At 35.7% G+C, this 20,666-nt stretch overlaps 1 protein-coding gene across 4 annotated transcripts in view; it reads left to right on the forward strand.

The window, feature by feature from the left end:
• The window catches only part of GPBP1 (GC-rich promoter binding protein 1), a 78,738-nt gene that overhangs the window by 41,184 nt on the left and 16,888 nt on the right, over window positions 1-20,666 (forward strand). For 2 of the 4 annotated variants that reach the window (XM_045566337.1, XM_045566338.1), the window contains 4 exons: window positions 11,708-11,831; window positions 11,965-12,188; window positions 14,885-14,951; window positions 16,024-16,083. In XM_045566337.1, the coding sequence (XP_045422293.1) occupies window positions 11,708-11,831; window positions 11,965-12,188; window positions 14,885-14,951; window positions 16,024-16,083 (475 nt within the window). The remainder of the gene's footprint in view (window positions 1-11,707; window positions 11,832-11,964; window positions 12,189-14,884; window positions 14,952-16,023; window positions 16,084-20,666) is intronic. The other 2 variants (XM_045566339.1, XM_045566340.1) reach the window with 1 other exon arrangement.

Raw genomic sequence — 20,666 nt, forward strand, 5'->3', positions numbered from 1 at the left:
GAAACTTCTGTGTAGAAGTTTACTATGTAGGTTTTTTGGTTAATTCTTTATTTCTGTATTCTGGGCATCAGGAAAAATAGAGAAAATTTCTAAAACTATTTTTAAAAACAATTCAAGAAAAAGATAGTGTAAGAGGGAATGGGTGGAAATGGTCTCTGCTTGGCTTGTTTTAATAGCTAATGTTTCTACATACCAGTCACTATGTAAAACAGTTTGTGTGCAGGCAACAAAAATCTTACGTGGTAGATACTCTTGTTTTTTTCTCTTATTTACAGACAAGGGAACTGAGTTTGAGAGACTAAGTAATTTGCTCCAAAGTACTAGAGCTGGAATAGGAACCCATGTGTGCCTAACTTTAAAATTCATCAGTTTAATAAATTTCTTTTCTTGATTATTAGGGAATAGGCAAATTTTCGGAAGTAAAATGCTAGGATACTTTTATGTATGTGTACACCAGAATATATTTTTATCCTAGTCTAGATGAACAAGTGAGATAGCTACTTTTTCCGTTTACTTCAAGGATGGCATCTCCAATATCTTTTTGTATAGTCAGTTATAGAGAATTACTCTCTTTTCGGTGGGTACCTAATCTTTTATTGAGTGGAGTATACATGAATTATGTAATTAGTTATCTGAGAAAGGACCAAGCTGCAGGAATATCTGGACATCTCTTGAATATATTTGTAAGGTAAATTCCTAGCAGAATTGCTAGGTCAGAAGGTTTGTACATTTTGGTAGATAATGCTTTACTTGTACCTATTTATAATCCCATTACAATTTTATGAGGGGGCTAGCTTTTCAGTTTTGGCAACACTGGATGTTTTCAATTTTATATCTTTGTGAAATTAGATGAAAATGGTATTTTGATTTGCATCGTTCAATTATGAGTGAGCATGTTTTTATGTTAGGAAGTATTTCTAAGAACTGCTTGTTCATGTAACCTATTTCTTAGTGATTTATAGTAGCTTTTTTTGTGTTAGGGGATGTGTTTGCCATTTATTTTGCAAATACTTTCCTATAGCTTGTTTGTTGGATATTTTTAGAAAGACAGAAGGTTTTAATGAAATATTTAAACATACAAAGAAGCATAGAGAATAATTAAACGCTGACTACCCAGTTAATTAAACAAATACTTATTAACCATCCAGCATAGTCATATCTTAAAATTTTTGCCATATTTGCTTTGTATCTGTTTTTAGAAATAAAATATTAGATAATATGGTCAAAGTCCACTGTTTACTTCTTCACAATCCTGTTCTCATTTTCAGTTTTTCCTGGGGATATTCTCAGTGCATGTTCTTATAATTGCATGTGCAGTAAATACTGTTGTATGTTTACATAAATTTTTACATAAATAATTATCTGTTTTATATTTTTATATCTTGGAGATTTTTTCCATGTTGATATCTGTAGATTTTGTGTAATTGTCTTGAACTATGTATATTAGATTTGTGCAAAAGTAATTTCGGTTTCGGATCATGAATTTTAAGTCATCATAACTAGGCCCAAACACATCTTTATTAATCAAAATAGGAACCATTACAATCAACACATTTTTGCCAACAAGAAATAAGTTTGTTTATTCTTGTAGCATAAAAATCTGCTCTTAGGGATTCGATGCACTCTTGGAAAGCGTTTTCTGCATCTTGCTGGTTATGGGAGTGTTTTCCCTGCAAATATTTGTCAAGATGGTTGAAGAAGTGGTAGTCGGTTGGTGAGAGGTCAGGTGAATATGGCGGATGAAGCAAAACCTTGTAGCCCAATTCGTTCAACTTTTGAAGCATCGTGTGGTCGGGCATTGTTGTGGAGAAGAATTGGTCCCTTTCTGTTGACCAATGTCAGCTGTAGGCGTTGCAGTTTTTGGTGCATCTCATTGATTTGCTGAGCATACTTCTTGGATGTAATGGTTTTGTTGGGATTCAGAAAGCTGTAGTGGATTAGACCGGCAGCAGACCACCAAACAGTGACCATGACCTTTTTTTGGTGTAAGTTTGGTTTTGGGAAGTGCTTTGGAGCTTCTTTTTGGTCCAACCACTGAGCTGGTCATCACCAGTTGTCATATATAATCCATTTTTCATGGCATATCACAATCTGAGAAATGGTTTGTTGTTGTGTACAAGAAGAGAAGGTGACACTTCAAAACGATGGGTTTTTTTTGATTTTTCTGTAAGCTCACGAGACACCCACTTACCAAGCTTTTTCACCTTTCCAATTTGCTTCAAATGCTGAACAACCGTAGAATGTTCAATGTTGAGTTCTTTGGCAACTTTTTGTGCCATTGTAAGAGGATCATCTTTGATGATTACTCTCATTTGGTGGTTGTAAACTTCAAAGGGTTGGCCACTGCACTCCTCATCTCAAGGCTCTTGTCTCCTTGGCAAAATTTCTTGAACCACCACTGCACTGTGTACATTTGTTAGCAGTTCTTGGGACAAATGGGTTGTTGATGTTGCAAGTTGCTTCCACTGCTTTACATTTTGAACTCCAGTAAGAAAATTTGCTTTTTGTCTAACCTCATTTCCATAGTCTAAAATAAATAACAAGTAATAAGTCATTAGCCAAAAATCCCATAAAGCACGAAATGCACATTAAAATGACATACAACATAATCATATTTACTTAAGAATGTATTCCAATATCAAAAGGCAAATTTTAACAATGCTAAAACCGCAGTTACTTTTGCACCAACCTAATAGTTTTCTATTTTGTGTCTATATACCACATTTGTTCATTTAGGTTTAGATTGTTTATAACTTTTGGCATTTAAAGAGAGTACTGCATTGAATAGTCTTATAATGTCTCCTTGTACACATATGTAAACGTTTTTTAGGCCACTCTTTCTCAAACTTTAATAGGTATGAAAACAACCTGAGGATTTTGTTAACATGAAAATTCTGATTCAGTAGGTCTCTAGTGGGGCCCCAGATTCTTGAAAAACTTGCAAGCGTTGCTGATTCTGCCTGTCTATGGACTATGCTTTGAATAATAATGCTCTGAAATATAGTTAGAAGTAAAATTGCTAGAACTTGACTAGACATTACCAGATTCTTCTCCCATGTGGTGGTCTGATTTATACCCCTGTATGCTATGTATAACGGTTCTCTTTATATTCTTGCCAAAACTTTGTCAGATTACCAGAGGTAACATTTTTGCCAATCTTTGTTATGAAATGCATTTTCACTGTTTCTTGGATGTTGTGATTTACATTTCTGTGAATTGCCTGTTGAAATTCATTTATTGTTTCTTTTGGGTTGCTTTTCTTTTAGTACTGATTTAGGAAATGCACATATGTATATATGCACTTATTTACATATCATATTTAATGTCTTTAGAGTTACAGTTTTTTTTAGTCTTGCATTTATTTCAGTAGTTATCTGGCTACATCTGTTGTTGCTATTTTAAATCCTATTTTTAAAAGGTTTTTTATTAAGTCTTTGTTGCCAGATACATTGTATCTTGTTAGTCTTTTATCTAGCAAACTGGATTAATTCTCACTTTGAAGTGTGTTGGATTTTTTTATAAGGACAGTCATTCACAAATAATACCAATATCTTCTTTTTAGCCCTATTATTTGTATTTCTTATGCATATTTTACTGTGCTGGCTATCTATCAGTTTTTGAAGGGTCTGGCATTTTATCATCTTTGCAAGCTAACAAGCCAACCTGTTACTCTTTCATGAATGTTGGCAGAAGACATGAGACCATCGGGTCTGAAACAGAGAACTTTATTACTTATGGCACAGCAAACCACATAAGCATGATGTTGGCATTGGTGCTTCATGCTCCCTAAGACCTTTGGGGCTTGACAGGGAGGTTCCCAGGTGGATGCTAGTCTTGCATTGAATTTAGGGGATCAACCGCATTTATAATGAGCCCACTCTTTGTCCCCAAGGAAGATGTTAACCTATCCTCAATGTTGCCCACTGCAAACATGATTCTGAGAACTGGCCCATGCAAAGAACAGTCAAGGCCTTGCATTTTTTGCATACAAGCAAGAATGTTCAGGGGTGCTCAGGGCTTTTGGTTTATTGCCTGTCTCTATACTCTACCCATCAGCTCTACATGTTTTTGGCCAAATTTAAATTTTCACATGATTGTTCCACTTTGTCACTCACTTTGATTAATCTGTCATGACAGAGACTAGGATCAAATCCATTTAATTTGTCTTATACAGCATTTAATTAAGGTGACTATTAACATCTTAAGCAGCGGGGTGAGGCCAGGATCCAGCCAAATGGAAATAAGTCCTGGAGAGGGGTGAATGGAGGGTGGGGACCAGTAGGTGATTCCCTCCCCTCCCCCCCATGGTCCCAGGCAACGCTATTATGCATTATAGTTCATTCGAGGGAGCTTTAACTGACCTGATTTTTGGTGTCATTACCTGTAATTATAGGGCATTAGATGGGCCAGAAAGCAGCCCTCATTCTCAATAGAGGACATTCTGTGGCTCATTCTCTCTCATGTGCAGACATAACACCCAAAGGGGCACAGGTCATTCTAGTTTGGAATCTGTTGTTAAACTTTATTTGGATTACTATTACATTAGTTTATGAACATGGGCAGTCACAAAGTAGTTGCAGCCTCAGTTGACACAGATGCCATAACCTGAAACTGCTCAAGTATCTGGGTAAGCATATGAATTTTTTTTTTTTTTTTGGAGGCAAGATCTCGCTCTTGCTGAGGCTGCAGTGCAGTGGCCTGGTCATAGCTCACTGTAACTTCAAACTTCTGGGCTCAAGGGATCCTCCTACCTTAGCCTTCCAAGTAGCTAGTACTGCAGGTGTGTGCCACCACACCTGGCTAATTTTTTAATTTTATTTTTTGTAGAGACAGGGTCTTGCTATGTTGTCTGGGCCTCATATGATCCTCCTGCCTTGGCCTCCTAAAGAGCATATGATTTTTTATCAGTCAGTATGAAATAAGGTTGTGCCAATCTGAGTGTTCAAATGCAGATTGAGGAGCTGCCATTGATGGCATCAGGCATAACAGGATAGTTGGGGACTTAGCCACATCCATGTGAATTTTTCTGATTTCAAAGCATATGGATGGAGGTGACAAATCTAGTAGTGTGTCAAGAATATTATCTCCTCCAGCTGCTGTTTGACTTAGGCAGTGATGCTGGTTTTAGGGGAGAAAGCATTAAAAAACTGTTCATCTTCCTCTGTGCACCTCCTAGGGTAAGGTATTTTCTCCCCAGGTACTGCAGTTGTTTGCTCTCCCTCCCCAGCCATGAAATTGGTATGTCCCAATTTCAATAGTTATTATTTAAGAGAAATGTCATCCCTTCCTTGTACCTAGATGTTTTGTCTGGAGAAATTGGATGCGAATGGGACGAGGGCATTTTTATATAATTTACAGGGATATCCTTTACCTTGATTCACGTAGGATACTGTTGGAGGAATAGGTGAGCAGTGTACTCAAGCAACTGGTCATTGTCTTTATGATCCAGGGGTGGGAAACCTGAGATCTTCTGATTTCAAGATTTTTCTTTTTTAAGCACCAAGGGAGGCAGGAAAAGCTTCATCTTTCTCTGCTGCACCCCTTTTACTAAAAGGATTTATTCTGTAAAATTTGGATTCAATCAAAAGGCCACACTTAAGGACCTAGAATGCCAGGTTTCACCTTAAGGCCCCAGGGTTTCTTTTTGGCCACACTGTCACCCAGAGGGTTGGCCTGGAACTCCAGTTACTCGTAGGGGAAAGAAACATGTCTAGGGATGGTCAGGGCATTATCATGAATTAAAAAAAAAATATGTCTGTAATCTCATAACTTCTCATTGCTTTCATACTGGTTATACCCAGGAAGTGGCTATGAGATGATCTCTTTAGTTATGCTGCATTCATTGACCAGTCTTATAATAATAAGGTGTGTGAGACGAAGGAGGTAGAGTTTTAACTTGTTTTGAGTGAATTTCAGTGAGGCTCTTCTAGTACTTATTAATGCCAGATGCCTGTGGATGGTAGGAAGCATGGAATGTCCATTGGGTATGTTAAATATTGGCCCTGCAAGGTATTCCTAAAAATGTTTCAACAGCAGTAAGGTACCATCAGTAGCTCCAAGAATTAGTCAGAAGTTTGACATAGTTCCCCCTGTGTGATGTGGTCTCCTTCACAAGTAGGCCAACTTTTGGTCAGTGTTTTAAGTTAGCATGTAGTGGTGGCTTCTGCATCAAAAAGATAGTCTTTCGTTTTGTGGCCAAGCTATGATAGTGGATGTGTGTTGTCATGTCAGGTGTAATGATGGATCCAGGTATCATGCTACAGACTTGATCTTCTTTTAGTTGCTTTTGATACCAGTCACTTTCATTAGAGAAAAGGCCCTTATTGTGAGCCTCTTACATGAGTGACTCAAACTGTCTTAGCCCCAAATTTTCAGTTTGGGACCCCATAGTGGTATGGTGTTAATCTGCTAGTCTGTTGTTTTTTAGGGTGTCAAATAAGATGACTTGGCTATTGGCTGGCAATAGTGTAAGAGTCAAAATAAAAAAATGTAGTCCTAGCACTCTGGGAGGCTGAGGCAGGTGGATCACTCAAGGTTGAGACCAGCCTGAGCAAGAGTGAGATCCTGTCTCTACTAAAAATAGAAAGAAATTAGCCAAACAACTAAATTATATACAAAAAAATTAGCCAGGCATGGTGGCGCATGCCTGTAGTCCCAGCTATTCGGGAGGCTGAGGCAGAAGGATTGCTTGAGCCCAGGAGTTTGAGGTTGCTGTGAGCTAGGCTGACGCCACGACACTCTAGCCCAGAGAACAGAGTGAGACTCTGTCTCCAAAAAAAAAAAAAAAGTGGTCCTTGTAAATATTCTCTAAGGATAGATTCTATTTTAGCCCATTGTGCTGTCTTACCCGGAGAAGTTGTTGGGGCTGATTGGCTGCTGCTGTCCAGTGGACACAATTATCTTTTAACTTAGTCGAACCATCAGTGAATTAGGCCCAGGCATTTAGGGTAACGTCTGTAGTTTGAGAACCTTGTTGAACACCGGTGACTTTCTTGCAGGTGGCAGGAAGAGGAATAAGGTTTATTCCAATTAGCTAGGTATGGTGGCAAGTGCCTGTAGTCCCAGCTAGTCAGGAGGCCGAGGCAGGAAGATCACTTGAGCCCAGGAATTTGAGTTTGCAGTGAATGATGACACCACTGCAAACCACTGCACACTGTAACCAGGGTGGCAGACTGAGGCTCTTGTCTCAAAAAAAAAAAGTTCAAAGGGTGTTTTCCACTTATTCATGCAAAACTGAAATATTTGAGTGACAAGAGACTGTTTAAGGTATTGGATATAAAATCTACATTCTCGTGAAGCTTATATATGTGGGTGGAATTTAAACTCATTAACGTGATAAATTTTTAAGATTTAAAAAAATATTGTTATTCCTCGGATAAGCACAACTTAGTTCATAGTGTGTCAAATTTGGTATCTGGTTTTCTGTTTCTTGTAGTTGCTAATACTTGTTTATAATTTTTTCATCAATACAAATATGAATTGCTTATAAATTTTTGTCTGGTTTTGATATCAAGCTTATACTGGCATCAAAATTATTTAGGAGGTATTTTGCCCTTCCCACCCCATAACAGATTGTGTATGATGGGATTATCTGTTCTTCGTAAACATTTGTTAGTTTTCCAGTGAAACAGACTTGGTCAGTTTTTTAATTAGAGAGAGTTTAGATTTTTACTATCGAATACTGTAGCCACTAGTCTCATGACCTAATTTAAATTTGAATCGATTAAAATTAATAAAATAAAAAATTCAATGCTTCAGTCACATTAACCTTATTTCAGGGGCTTAATAGCAACATGTGTCCAATAGCTGTATTGGACAATGGAGAGCTATAGATAGTTTGATCATGGCAGAAATTTCTGTTGGAAAGTCCTGTTATAGATTTTCCTCAATGGTTGTGGGTTGAATTAGGGTTCTTGTTTGTAGAATGCCTCATTTTGGTTATGTATTTTGTCTTGAAAGAAAACTGAGTAGCTTTTTTGAGTTTTAAAATAAATACGCAAATATGGGATATTCACTTATTGGTTAAAAAATACCTCTGCTTTAGTTGCATTTCCTTTTTTAATCCTAATGTGTGTTTTTATCTACTTTCTTGATACGACTCATCTTGCCAAAGCTTTGATCATTTTTATTAGTCTTTTCAAAGGACTAGATTTTGTTCTTCTAGTTCTCCTCAGTTCTGTCTTGGTTTCTTTTTTATTGATTTCCATTGTTATACTTTTTTTCCTTTTGCTTTCTTTTTCTTTACTATTTACAATCTGGCTTTCTAAAACTAATTAGTTTTCAGGGTTTTGTAACATAAAAATTTCCGTTCATAACATTTATTATCCAGGCTTTACTTTTTTTTGTTTGTTTTTTTGATACAGGATGTCACTCTGTTGCTCATTGGAGTCCAGTAGTGTGCAGGCATGGCTCACTGCAGCCTCCCAAGTAGCAATTCTCAAGCAATCCTGCAGCAGCAGTCCTGCAGCTCAAGCAGTCCTCCTGTCTCAGCCTCTGAGGTAGCTGGGACTACAGGCATGCACCGCCATGCCTGGCTAGTTTTTTAAAAAAATTTTTTTGTAGAGAGGGAGGGGCCTTTGCTCTGTTGCCCGGGCTGGTCTTGAACTCCTGACCTCAAGCAATTTTCCCACCTTGGCATCCCAAAGTGCCGGGATTACAGGCATGAGCCACTGTGCCTGACCAGGCTTTATGTTTTTATGTGAATATATATTTGATACAGTATAGTTTTTTTTCCTAGATGAGTTTTGATGCTTTGCTCACTTCCAGATTACACCAAGATAATTCCCAACCTATTATCTTCTAGTAGTACTTTTTTGATTTTATTCCTAAATTGAAAATTTAATTTTATTTGGATTTTGGTGTAAGTTAATTTTGTTTTCATATGACAACCAGTTAATAATAATGGTGAAAACTAATAATAATACATAGTGAGGTGCTTACTATGTACCAGACACTGCACTTTTTGTTACTTGGTTATGTCATGTAATCCTTCAGCAATTCTTAAGAAGGAGATACTTTGATTTATATACAGAAGGAGAAACCAAACATTAGAGAAATTTAGTCACTTGTGAAAGCTGTTCAGTTAGCTCCTGCTGGTATCAGGATTTTGAATCTAGTTAGTTTCATTCCAGAGCTTTCTCTCTAAACTACAATGCTATAGAATAACAGCATCATTTATTTAGTCATCACTCCCCAAACCCCCACATCCTCATTTGCAATTCCAAAATCCAGAAAGCTCTGAAAAGGGAAACTTTTCATAATTCCTTTTGCATTCAGACTACAGCCACATCTGTTTTTTTTTTTCTCTTTTAAGAAATTCTATTTGGTGTTAGTCTTCATGTTTTACTGTAAAGAGGAACATGTTTGAATATGGGAGTTCACCATATTACCTTTTTAAAATCTGAAAATTTTGCAATTCAAACATAACCTGGTTCCAAGGGTTTTAGGTGAGAAATTGATGAATACTCAATTATGGATCCATTGTTTGAAGTACTGTTGCTTAATGATTTGTCTGTTTCTGTTTCTGAACTGAACTCTTAATTATAGTGTAAGAATCCTTTATCTGAAATTCTTGGCCACAGTGTTTTGGATTTTGGAATTTTTCAAATTTTGGAATATTTGCATTATACTTAGTGGTTCAGCCTCCCTTATCTGAAAATCCAAAATCTCAAGTGCTCTAATGAGCATTTCTTTTAAAGCTTCACGTCAGCACTCAGAAAGTTTTGAATTCTGGAGCATTTCTGATTTTGGATTTTTGGATTAAGGATACTCCATCTATATTTGTATGATTCATAATATTTAGTAGGGCTTGAACTCTCATTACTCTTAGTTTTTCACACTTTTTCCATGGCTGTTACTGTTAGGTCCGGAGGCAAGAGGGAGACACATGAAGCCTCCTCATGTGTAGCAAAATGCTGTTTATTTGCTCATCTGGGTGCAGATGGCTGGGGGCCAAAAAGAGCATTCACACCAACGGAGGGGAGAGCCTTGGGTTTTATAGAGGGTTTTTCCCCGGGGGAGTGAACAGCTGCTGTAATAAATTCTTTTCAAATAACTGGAAGGGATAAGGAAAGTAATTTCCCCTCTTGTATTCCATTCTTTTATCTCCCTAGGGTTCTGGCAAAGGCTATGTGCCTAATAATATACCCCTAGGAAGGGGACAGCAGTGGGTTTTATAGGAGGCTTGTATGGAAGTTGGGGGAGGGTGAATTCTTTAAGTCTAACACCATATTTGTATTTCTAGATGAACTTTAATTCATTTTGTTATTCACAGGATGGCAGCTTATTGGCATGTTCATCAGGATTATATTGAATTTGTAGTCAAATTTAGAGGGAGAATTGGTATCTTTATGACATCAGGCTTCAGTTTAGTAGCATGATTCACATTTTCAAGGTGTATTCTTTACTAGAGTTGTAAAGATTTTTTAAAAAATATCTTAGTTCTGCACATTACTTGTTATTTCTGCCCTTGATATTTTTTTCTTTTTTGGTGTCATTATGAAAGGCAGGCTATCTTCGTTTTACTCGAACTTTTGAATCACCCGTTGTTACCGGCCTCCAAGTGGAGGTTTTTCCAAGTTCTTAGACATCCTTGGGGAGAAAAGAGTTTCAGGACACACCCTGTAAGCCAAACAAGTGACAGTTTATTACTGAAAGTGAAAGTACACTCTTGGAAGAGTGGGCAGGCTCAAAAGAGGACAGAAACAGGATCTCTTGCTCAGGCTGGTCTTGGAACTCCTGAACTCAAGCGATCCTCCTGTTGGGCCTCCCAAAGTGCTGGGATTATAGCCATGAGCCTCCTTGCCCAGCCCAGTTCTTTTAATCCTTATAGAATTTACTCTTGTGGATGGTATGAAAGAGGATTCTAACTTTGCTTATTCCTGGTAGAAAAGTCTCATGTTCCCTCCATTGGTTTAAAATGCTATTGTTATCACAAAGCAAAGTTCTCTTTCTGTATCTATACCAGTAGTGTGTTTTAATATCTGGCTTAATAACTAACCTTCCCCACCCCATTACCACTTTCTTTCCCAAATGTTTTTTGGGAATTTTTACACATTTTCCCATTCATATGACCATCTGTGTCTATCTGTTAAAATTGGATTTGTTTAAGATGTTGGGAGTTTTGGTTGTGATTTTGTCAGATTTAATGGATTAATATTGGAGCTAAATAACAACCTTTATAAATAGGACTTTTGTATGTTTCTAATATTTTGGAATAGTTATACATTCTGTTATTTTGATAGCTTTTTAAAAACATTTGGTTTGAGCAAGGGGAGTTTGGAAATTATTCTAGGGGACTTAAAACTGAAGTTTAATTTGACAATTTTTTTCTGATACAGAAGAAAATCATGAGCGATAGTGAAAATTTTTATATATCAAGTAGTGTGTGATACAGAATGTCATGTTTTGTTATAACTTGTTTCCCTTACAATGAATGCTATTTTACCTTTGATTTTTTTTGAAAAGTAGATGTTGTTGAGCTTTTTCAGAAAAGGTGTGCTTGTTTCTTTTAGGTGGTAGAAAATGGACCAACAGTGAAGTCCATCGTGATGTATTTAAAGTTACCCAGTTTTCAGATGCCTTGAAAATAACTATAAAATGTTCCTTTTAACCATTTAAAATTCTTGGAAATTAGTTGGAGTATTACTAGTTTTTAAAGCGTATTTAGATTTTTTAAGTGTATTTACTTGTATATAATTTGTTTCAGTCATCATTGAATTTTGAGAAGCATTCGGAAAACTTTTCATGGACAGAAAATCGTTATGATGTGAATCGTCGACGACACAACTCTTCAGATGGCTTTGATTCTGGTGTAGGACGTCCTAATGGAGGTAAAATTTGCTAAGGAATGATAGGGTTTAAGGATAATTTTCTTCATGGTCTTTTAAGAAAGTTTTGATTGTGATTCAGTCTTTAAGTATAACTGTCTTTGAATTTATGTTACATTATTGTTACCAAATAAAGGTAACTTTGGAAGGAAGGAAAAAAACGGATGGCGTACACATGGAAGAAATGGTACTGAAAACATAAATCATCGAGGGGGATACCATGGTGGAAATTCCCGTTCTCGTAGCAGTATTTTCCATTCTGGAAAAAGCCAAGGACTACATGAAAACAACATACCTGACAATGAAACTGGGAGGAAAGAAGACAAGAGAGAACGCAAACAGTTTGAGGCTGAGGATTTTGTAAGTTTCTTGTAATTTTAATGCAGATGAAATTTCTGCAAGTGCTGTCAAGGTACTCTTTATGATGTTTTATCAATACAGCTTGTTTTCTACAGGGGTCACACTAGACAGGTATTTGCCCAATTAAATTTTTATTCCTTTCATTTTGTGAGGTCTTTTGTTCACTGTCTCCCTATCCTCCCTCACCCAATTTTCTCTTTCTTTTCTTTCTCTCTCTCTCTTCCCCTCTCCCCTTTTTTTCTTTCTTTTCTGTCTTTCTGCCTTGTCAGGCTTGCTTATTCCAAAGTCTTGCCATGTGACTTTTTAAAACTTTTGGATGTATTTATGAGTTTTATTCTTTATAGAAATTTGAACAGTTTCCCTTAGAACTAGCTGGGGAAGCTGAGCTTGGTTCCTTATTTGCAAGCACCTCATAGTATCTCTAAAAAGTTATTAATAGCTTTTGGAAAGACTATTATTTTACCCCAGTACATTTTGTTTAGATTGTTGATTTTAAATAACACTTGTTTATTCACATAGGACTCTTAATTTAATCCCAGAATACCTCTCCTTGTCTTTCAGCTATTTCTCTATTCAAATGTTTGGTCAGGGAATGCAAACTAATTGTTATCCTAGGGTAGATGCAATTTGGCATGTTAACTCCATCATTAAAAATATATATGAGCTAATTACAAACAAAATTTTTTAGTTTTTAATGTGTTATATACTATATTCTTAAAGTGAGCTAGAGAAAAAAATGTTCAAAAAGTCATAAGAAAAAGAAAATATATTTATTAATCATTAATTGGAAGAGGGTCATCATAAAGGTCTTCATGTTGAATAGGCTGAAGAGGAGGAGAAAGAGGAGGGTTTGGTCTTGCTGTCTCATGTGGCAGAGGCAGAAGAAAATCTGTGTATAAGTGGACTCTTAAGTTTAAACCCATAGTGTTAACTGTATAAACAATCTGGGAATAATAGTGCTCTCTCATAGTGTTGAGAGGGTTAGATAAGTAATACAAGTAAATCACGTGAGACAGTACATGAGAAATAGTAAGCACTCAATAAAAACTAAATGTTGTTATTGTTACTATACCCCACTCTCCTCTACTTCCAAATTGGTGATCATTAGCTATTATAACCATTATGTTTTTGAGACAGAGTCTCACTGTGACATCTGGACTGGAGTGCAGCAACACAGTCATAGCTCACTGCAGCCTCAAACTCCTGGGCCCAAGTGATCCTCCAGTCTCAGCCTCCCAAAGTGCTAGGATTGCAGGCATGAGCCATTGCACCTGGCCAGTTAGCTATTATAACCCTAGACCTGGAATATAGATGCAGAGTGTAATTTCTAATAGTATATTTTAAAGTGCTGTGCACGTATAACCACTACCAAAATCTTAACCCTATTTAGTTTGTGTCCATGAAGGAATCATACTGGTATGCATGTGTACTTTTGTGGGACTTTATAGTAATATCAGTACAGTGTTAATCACTTTTGTGGGTGATTAAAACAAATTAGGATTCATTTTATTCAGCATATATTAAATAGTACCTTCTTTAAATGATGTGGGCTGTGTGGCTAGGTAATGTGACAAATGTCTGATGCAATAATGGAAATTTAGGATTCTGGAGATTAAACGTATCTACCAAGATTAGCTTTAGCTTACCCATTCAGTGCTCATCTCACTTTGCTTTTTAATAATCCTGAGCATCACTTGTTCAAATAAAAGTTTGGACTTTGCTTTGAGAATGAGTTGTGTTAACTAAAGTATCTAGTGATGTAAACCTACTAAAAGAATTGGAGGCTAGGCGCAATGGCTCAGACCTGTAATCCCAGCACTTTGGTAGGCTGAGGCAGGAGGATTGCCTGAGGCTAGGAGTTAGGGATCAGCCCAGGCAACTTAGTGAGACCCCATCTCTACAAAAAATAAAAAAAAATAGCTAGTGTGATGGTACAAACCTGTAGTCCCAGCTACTTGGAAGTCTGAGATGAGATGATCACTTGAGCCCAGGAGTTTGAGGCTGCTGTGAGCTATGACTGTGCTACTGCACTCTAGCCTGGGTGACAATGAGACCCTGTCTCAAAAATAAAAAGTAAAAAAGAATTGGAAAATGGTCTGATTTTCCTCTTCTGTGATCTTGAACTTATGCTAAGGAGGGGTTGTTTCTCAGACTGATGCAGAGACCCACATTCTCTTTAGTTTGCTTTGTATTTTTATTCACTCGTTTTCATCAGTCATGGATGAGGAGGATATTAAAGACATTTTCCTTGTTTTCTCATACTAGCAGTGAGTGTAGATAGTAACCATTTCAGTGCATAGTAAAGCAAGTTGGAAGTAAGGTTTATAAAATAATTTTTAATGCAGGTTGAATATTCCTAATATGAAGTTCTTAGGACCAGAAGTGTTTCAGATTTTTAATTTTTTTGCATTTTGGAATATTTGTGTTATGCTTAGTGGTTCAGTGTTCTTCGTCTGAAAATCTAAAATCCAAAATGTTCCAGTGAGCTTTTCCTTCGAGCATCACATTGACACTCAAAAAGTTTCAGATTTTGAATCATTTCAGATTAGGGATACTCACCAGCAGTTAGAGTTGATTATATTAGATTCCATATTTGAGCACGTATAATTTTGAGATTGCCTTTTTAAAGGCTTCATTTTAAAACGTGAGGTGTTTTAAATATTTGTTTTAATTTTCTCATTTCTACTTTTTTCCAGCCATCTTTAAATCCTGAATATGAGAGAGAACCAAATCAGAATAAATCCTTAGCTGCAGGTGTATGGGGTAAGTAATACTTGATCTGTCCTTAAGGGGCACAAAATGTTAATATTTGTAGGTTTCACTTTGGTGTGTTTTCTAAAATAAGTAGGCTAGAATAAAACTTTTCTCTTTTAAATATTTGTTTTTGATATGCTAAGCTACAAAAAAGGTAACACCTATCTTTTAAAAAGAAGGGATTTGGAATAGAAGAGTTTGATTTGAAGTAGTTTATTTGTACATATTAGTACCATTAAGTATACTCAACTTGAATTTGAGTTTTTTGAAAATGATTGTAGAGTAATATAATGAATTGGTAATCATTTTGAGAGCAGCCAGATAATCTAAAGAAATAAAAAACTTAGTTTAAATTAATTTTTAGTTATTCAAAGTTGAGAACTTAGTTAACTGTAATATACAAGTACTTTTGTTCATAGAGTGACATGAAGTTAATCCTTTTACCTATGAAAATGGTTATACATAGACTGTTAAAAATATGTATAAATTTGCCTATGGAGCTAGTCTGTATTAGAAATTATTTGCCTCTCTGATTTTAAAATCTTAATGAGAGTTTTTCTGGTAATAATTCCCTTTTCTTTAAAATCGCTGTGAGTTTAATTTGATAGCATCTTACAGAAGATTAAACTGCACTCAATAGTACAAATTAGACAGCTTTTTAAAGAGTCAAGTGAAGTTTAAAATAATGGAAAATTATAATGTGGAGATTTGACATCTGAAAAATAAATTTAATTATTTGATGCCAAATTCAGAGGTGCTGTATCCACTTTGGAACTTGTACACATGTTCATTTGTATTTTTCTATTGAAAAATCAACAACCTACTAAAACAAAAGGATTGTGGCTTATGACAGCATACTAGTCCTAACAATGAAGGCATTATTTTAAACTTTGCCACTTCCTGTGCTTTGTTGTATTTGTGGGGTGAAACTGGGGAATAATTTTGTTTTCTTTTTATCTCCCTCTTTATTTAAGGGCTTTTTGAGGGTGGGGGTGGGGGTGGTCAGACACTTTTGTTAGAACCATGTGAATGGCATTGTTTTTTCTGTATTGCAAATTAGTATTTCTACCACTCTCCCCAGGCCTACACGCCCAGACACACACATACCCAACCAAAAAAATCTCCCAAGCTCCTCTCTTAGGTATGTTTCCTTATTATTCAGTTTTTCTGGGAACAGCTGATTGCATAAGAATATAGAACCACCTGGAAGGTGTTAACTAGAATCTCTAAGAAATTAGGAATAATTTGGATTTGAGTAGAATGAAAGTAAATTAAAAAATGAAGAATGTCAGTGAGCGTTTTGTCATATAAAACTACCTATAGATACTATTGGTACTGATCCTTGGTTGATTTAATAATCTTAGAAATGATTTAAAGGCAAAGACATCTTTGGGAATAATGAGACTAAAATGTATTAACATAAAGATTTTGGTTCTCCTGTTTCAGGGTTGTTGGTCTAAGGATTTTGAGTACTAGTTGAAAAGATGTTTAAAAGGAAGATGTACTCTTTACTGTGTTTAGGTAAACTAAGAAATATGTCTGCATAAAAAAATGGTTAATTGTGGCATGGTTAATTGTTAAATTCCCAATACTTCCAATAGGAATACAATGAAACTCTCATTGTATTACACTTTACTATTCCTCTCTCACTTTCCCCCCTGGGCTCCCAAGTATTGTTTTCCCCATTGCAACATTTAAAATAGCTATGTTCCTGAGGAAGACGAGAGAATTTTAGGAAAGACTTCAATAGAACTTATCTAGTGCTACTTCCTTCCAGGTAAGTAAAAATTTACTAACGAAATGTAATATGTATAAAAAGAAAAAGCAATTTGTCCACAAAACTATAATTCTACAGCTCAAAAATTGGCAGAGTCCAAACATAATATCCCAATTTTAAAAAAATACTTGAGGGGAAAGTAATTAAGCTATTTAAAGTTCAATTCTACTTAGAACTTAGTTGGCATTACTGGAAACACCTTCATTCAGCTTGTATCTGTGACTTCTGTAGTGTTTTAACCAGGATCATAGCTGTTGGGTGCATGATTAATGGTTATTAAATAATCTACATGTTTTTAATAATTGAAAACTAAAACACGAATTCAAGGTACTTCACTGTGCCTGTGAGAATTTTAAATTAGTTTGTGTTATTGAATCATTTGGGGAGGGTGGGGAAGAGGGGAAGAGAGAGAGGAGTATTTTAAGTGTTTGTATGCAATTTGAGATGTAATTAGTGACTGTTGACTTAGGTGTTTTTAGAAGTCCTATAGGCCTTTTCTATGTCAGTACCTCAGTATGTCAGCAACATATTCTTTACAAAGCATAACATTTAGTTAAGATGTTAAATGGTGAAAAATGTCAGTAACTACAATTAAGCATAGTCTTGTTTCAAATCAGCATTTTTATTTGCTTCTGTTCTTTGAAAATTTGAGTTGTCCTGATTTTTTTGCTCATATTTGATAAACTACTTACTAGCATAAAAATTTATTGCTTAGATTTTTTTTGTTTTGTTGAGCATTCCAGGTTAAAGCAAATTAATGACTAGTTCATAAAGGTGGGTTGTTTTCTAGAGAATTCCAATAATAGGCCACATCCATACAGATTGAGTTACATAATTGCATTAAATGAGGTAGATCATGAAGAAAACCAGTAGGGTTATTTTTTAGGAACTTTGTAAATAGAAGTAAGGGAAGGAGAAAATTCTTTGTCAGATTTCTTTGACAGTATTCTTGATGGATCGTTTTGTTTATATATTGAAAGGACTCCACTTTTCTTGAATGTCTTTCTTATATGAAAAGTTGTTAATAGTGTTTTAAGAAGAAAAAAGTAATGCAACACGTGCTCAGGACTGAGAAGAGGAAATTAACAGGGTTTGAATAGATTGCTTGACACAAGTAAATTTTATTTGGTCAGTGTTAGAATTACTTCTTGTTCATCATGGAAGATGTTTATATTTGTGAAGTGTATTTCTCTAAGCCTGTTCTTTATATTAATATCAGAGACCTAATTAAAGGAAAAATACCATATCAGTTGCTATTGATAAAAATTATTAGTGAAACATTTGATTAAAGCTTCATAGCACTGTAAACCAAAAACATATTTGTTAATTATATAAAAGCATTGAACACCAACAAAATTCTAACAGTATCAATCTTTATAAAAATCTTAAACAGATTGTTTTTCTGTATTAAAATTAGTGTTCACTATAGGAATTTGTTTTACATTGTTATGATATAGATTCTTTGTGTTTGGTATGTGTACTGTCTCATACGACCAAGTTTTCTCTTCATATTAATTTGAAAACTTAATTCATTTGAATACTACTTACCTTTCACTCAGCTACATGCTTTTGTTTACACATTTGATTTGCCTTTTATGTCAAGATAATGAGGAAACTAAATTAGTAACTGGCATCAATGTGATGGCGACTCTAACGCCACTTGGTGTAGTGTACGCTTTTATTAGTATTTTCTGTTGGAATAGTAAACATTTCAAAATATCTGGTGTAGGAATACTCTAATTTCCATTTTCTCCAGTAATATAATACTTAGAGTATTGGCTTTGGAATCAGATAGATATGAGCCGTAGCATTAGATCTTTTACTTATTATTTAGGTTTGGGGCAGATTTCTTAATCTCTGAGTGAATTTCCTCATCTGTGAGATGAGGATGATCATAACAATCATAATGAAAAACGCACTGTTAAGGTTAGAGTGTCTACTGCATAAAATTTCTGATCATGTCATCATGTTTAACAAATGTCTGCTAATTTTGTTATTGAGATAGAATAAGTGAAGGAGATTGTAGTTGAAGATTTATTTATTTTTTATTTTTTTGAGACAGAATCTCACTCTCTTGCCTGGGCTAGAATGCTGTGGCGTCAGCCTAGCTCACAGCCACCTCAAACTCCTGGGCCCAAGCGATCCTTCTGCCTCAGCCTCCTGAGTAGCTGGGACTACAGACATGCGCCACCATGCTTGGCTAATTTTTTCTATATGTATTTTTAGTTGTCTGGCTGATTTCTTTCTATTTTTAGTATAGACGGGGTCTCGCTCTTGCTCAGGCTGGTCTCGAACTCCTGAGCTCAAACAATCTGCCCGCCTCAGTCTCCCAGAGTGCTAGGATTACAGGTGTGAGCCACCGTGCCCAGTCTGAAGATTTATTAAAAGGCAAAAAAAAGGGGGGGCACGGTGTGGGGGGAGATTTCTAGATGGTAGACCAAAGCATGAAGTAGTTAATATAATGATTGAATTGGAAACTTTATTTATGTAGAGGGTACTCTATGGAGAGTATAGTGAAAGACAGAGAAGGTGAGGAATTGAAGTGTCAGCTCTGAATTGTCCATGTGGCCAATTTACTTTGTTGTGTTACATGTGACATTATTTTAATTCTCATTTGTCTTCCCAAGAATTGGGCCACTTCTCTTCTACCACTGGTTTTGTATTTAAACAACAAACTCTTATATTCATAGGTATGGGGACAGATTGGATAACAAGGGAATTAAGCGATATTTAAGGTCAGTTATTGCTAGGTTACAGTTATTTGTGAGGATAGAGGGAAATAATGATATGAAAATCCAAAACTTGTATTTGCCTTCGGGTGATATGGACTTAAATTGGAATATGAGAAGACTTGTTTAGGTGAGCTTGAGGTAATAAGCACATGCAACTTACAGAAGGAAAACACTGCAGTCACTTATTTTCTAATTCTTTTCTATGGATTTTAAAAGGTCTTTCATCAATATATAAATTTTCTCTTTAAAAGTATAAGCAGTTTGGATCTTTTTCATATAGTTTACCAATTGACAAAGTAGACATTGGGTAATGTTTCAATTAAAGAGCATAACTACGAGGAAAGTTTGTTCTAGGTGAATTTGTGGAGAATAATCTTTGATGAACCAATTTATAAATAATATAAAATGGATATAAGTAAGTTTGCCTTTTAGCACCACCATCATCCCTTCCTTTACTTATAGGTAATTATTACCTTTAATAACACTTTCTTTTTCTTAAATGAGCAGGTTTATGTAGTTTATTCAGTTAGTTATTCAGGATATAGATTGGTTTTTATCATGTTTGTCTTATAGTTTTTCTCATTTTTCTTATAGGAGTCAACCCAAAATTCTTGAAAAAGCCCACTTTTAATTTTAATTGTAATTGGAAGCCTATATTGGAGATAGTATGACATTTGTGTATCTTTTTCCCTAGTTATTATTTTTTAAGGGACAGGGTCTCAGATTTGTTGCCCTAGGCTGAAGTGCAGTGGCACAATCATAGCTCATTATAGCCTATAACTCCTGGGCTCAAGCGATCCTCTTTCTTCAGCCTCCTCATGTAGCTGGGACTACAAATGTGTGCCACCATGACCAGCTAATTTTTTAATTTTTTTTTTTTTAGACATAGGGTCTTGCTGTATTGCCCAGGCTGACCTAGAACTCCTGGCCTCAAGTGATTCTCCAGCCTCGGCCTTCCAAAGTCCTTGTAATTATGTAAATATAAAACATTTCACAGTAACTCTGAGACAAGTACTATTGTTTTCCATTGTATAGATGAAAGATTAAGTAACTTGTAGTAAGGTTGGAGCTAGTATTCAAATTCTGATAAATCTGGTACAAAAGCACATATTCTTAACCTGTGTTCTATAATATTTAAATATGAGTGCTTAATAAGCACAATAACTGTATCTGCTTTTCCCTCCCGATCTCTACCATCTTCCTTCATGTTCCTTT

The sequence above is a fragment of the Lemur catta genome, chromosome 12 (assembly GCF_020740605.2).
Source record: "Lemur catta isolate mLemCat1 chromosome 12, mLemCat1.pri, whole genome shotgun sequence".
Taxonomy (NCBI): Eukaryota; Metazoa; Chordata; class Mammalia; order Primates; family Lemuridae; genus Lemur; species Lemur catta.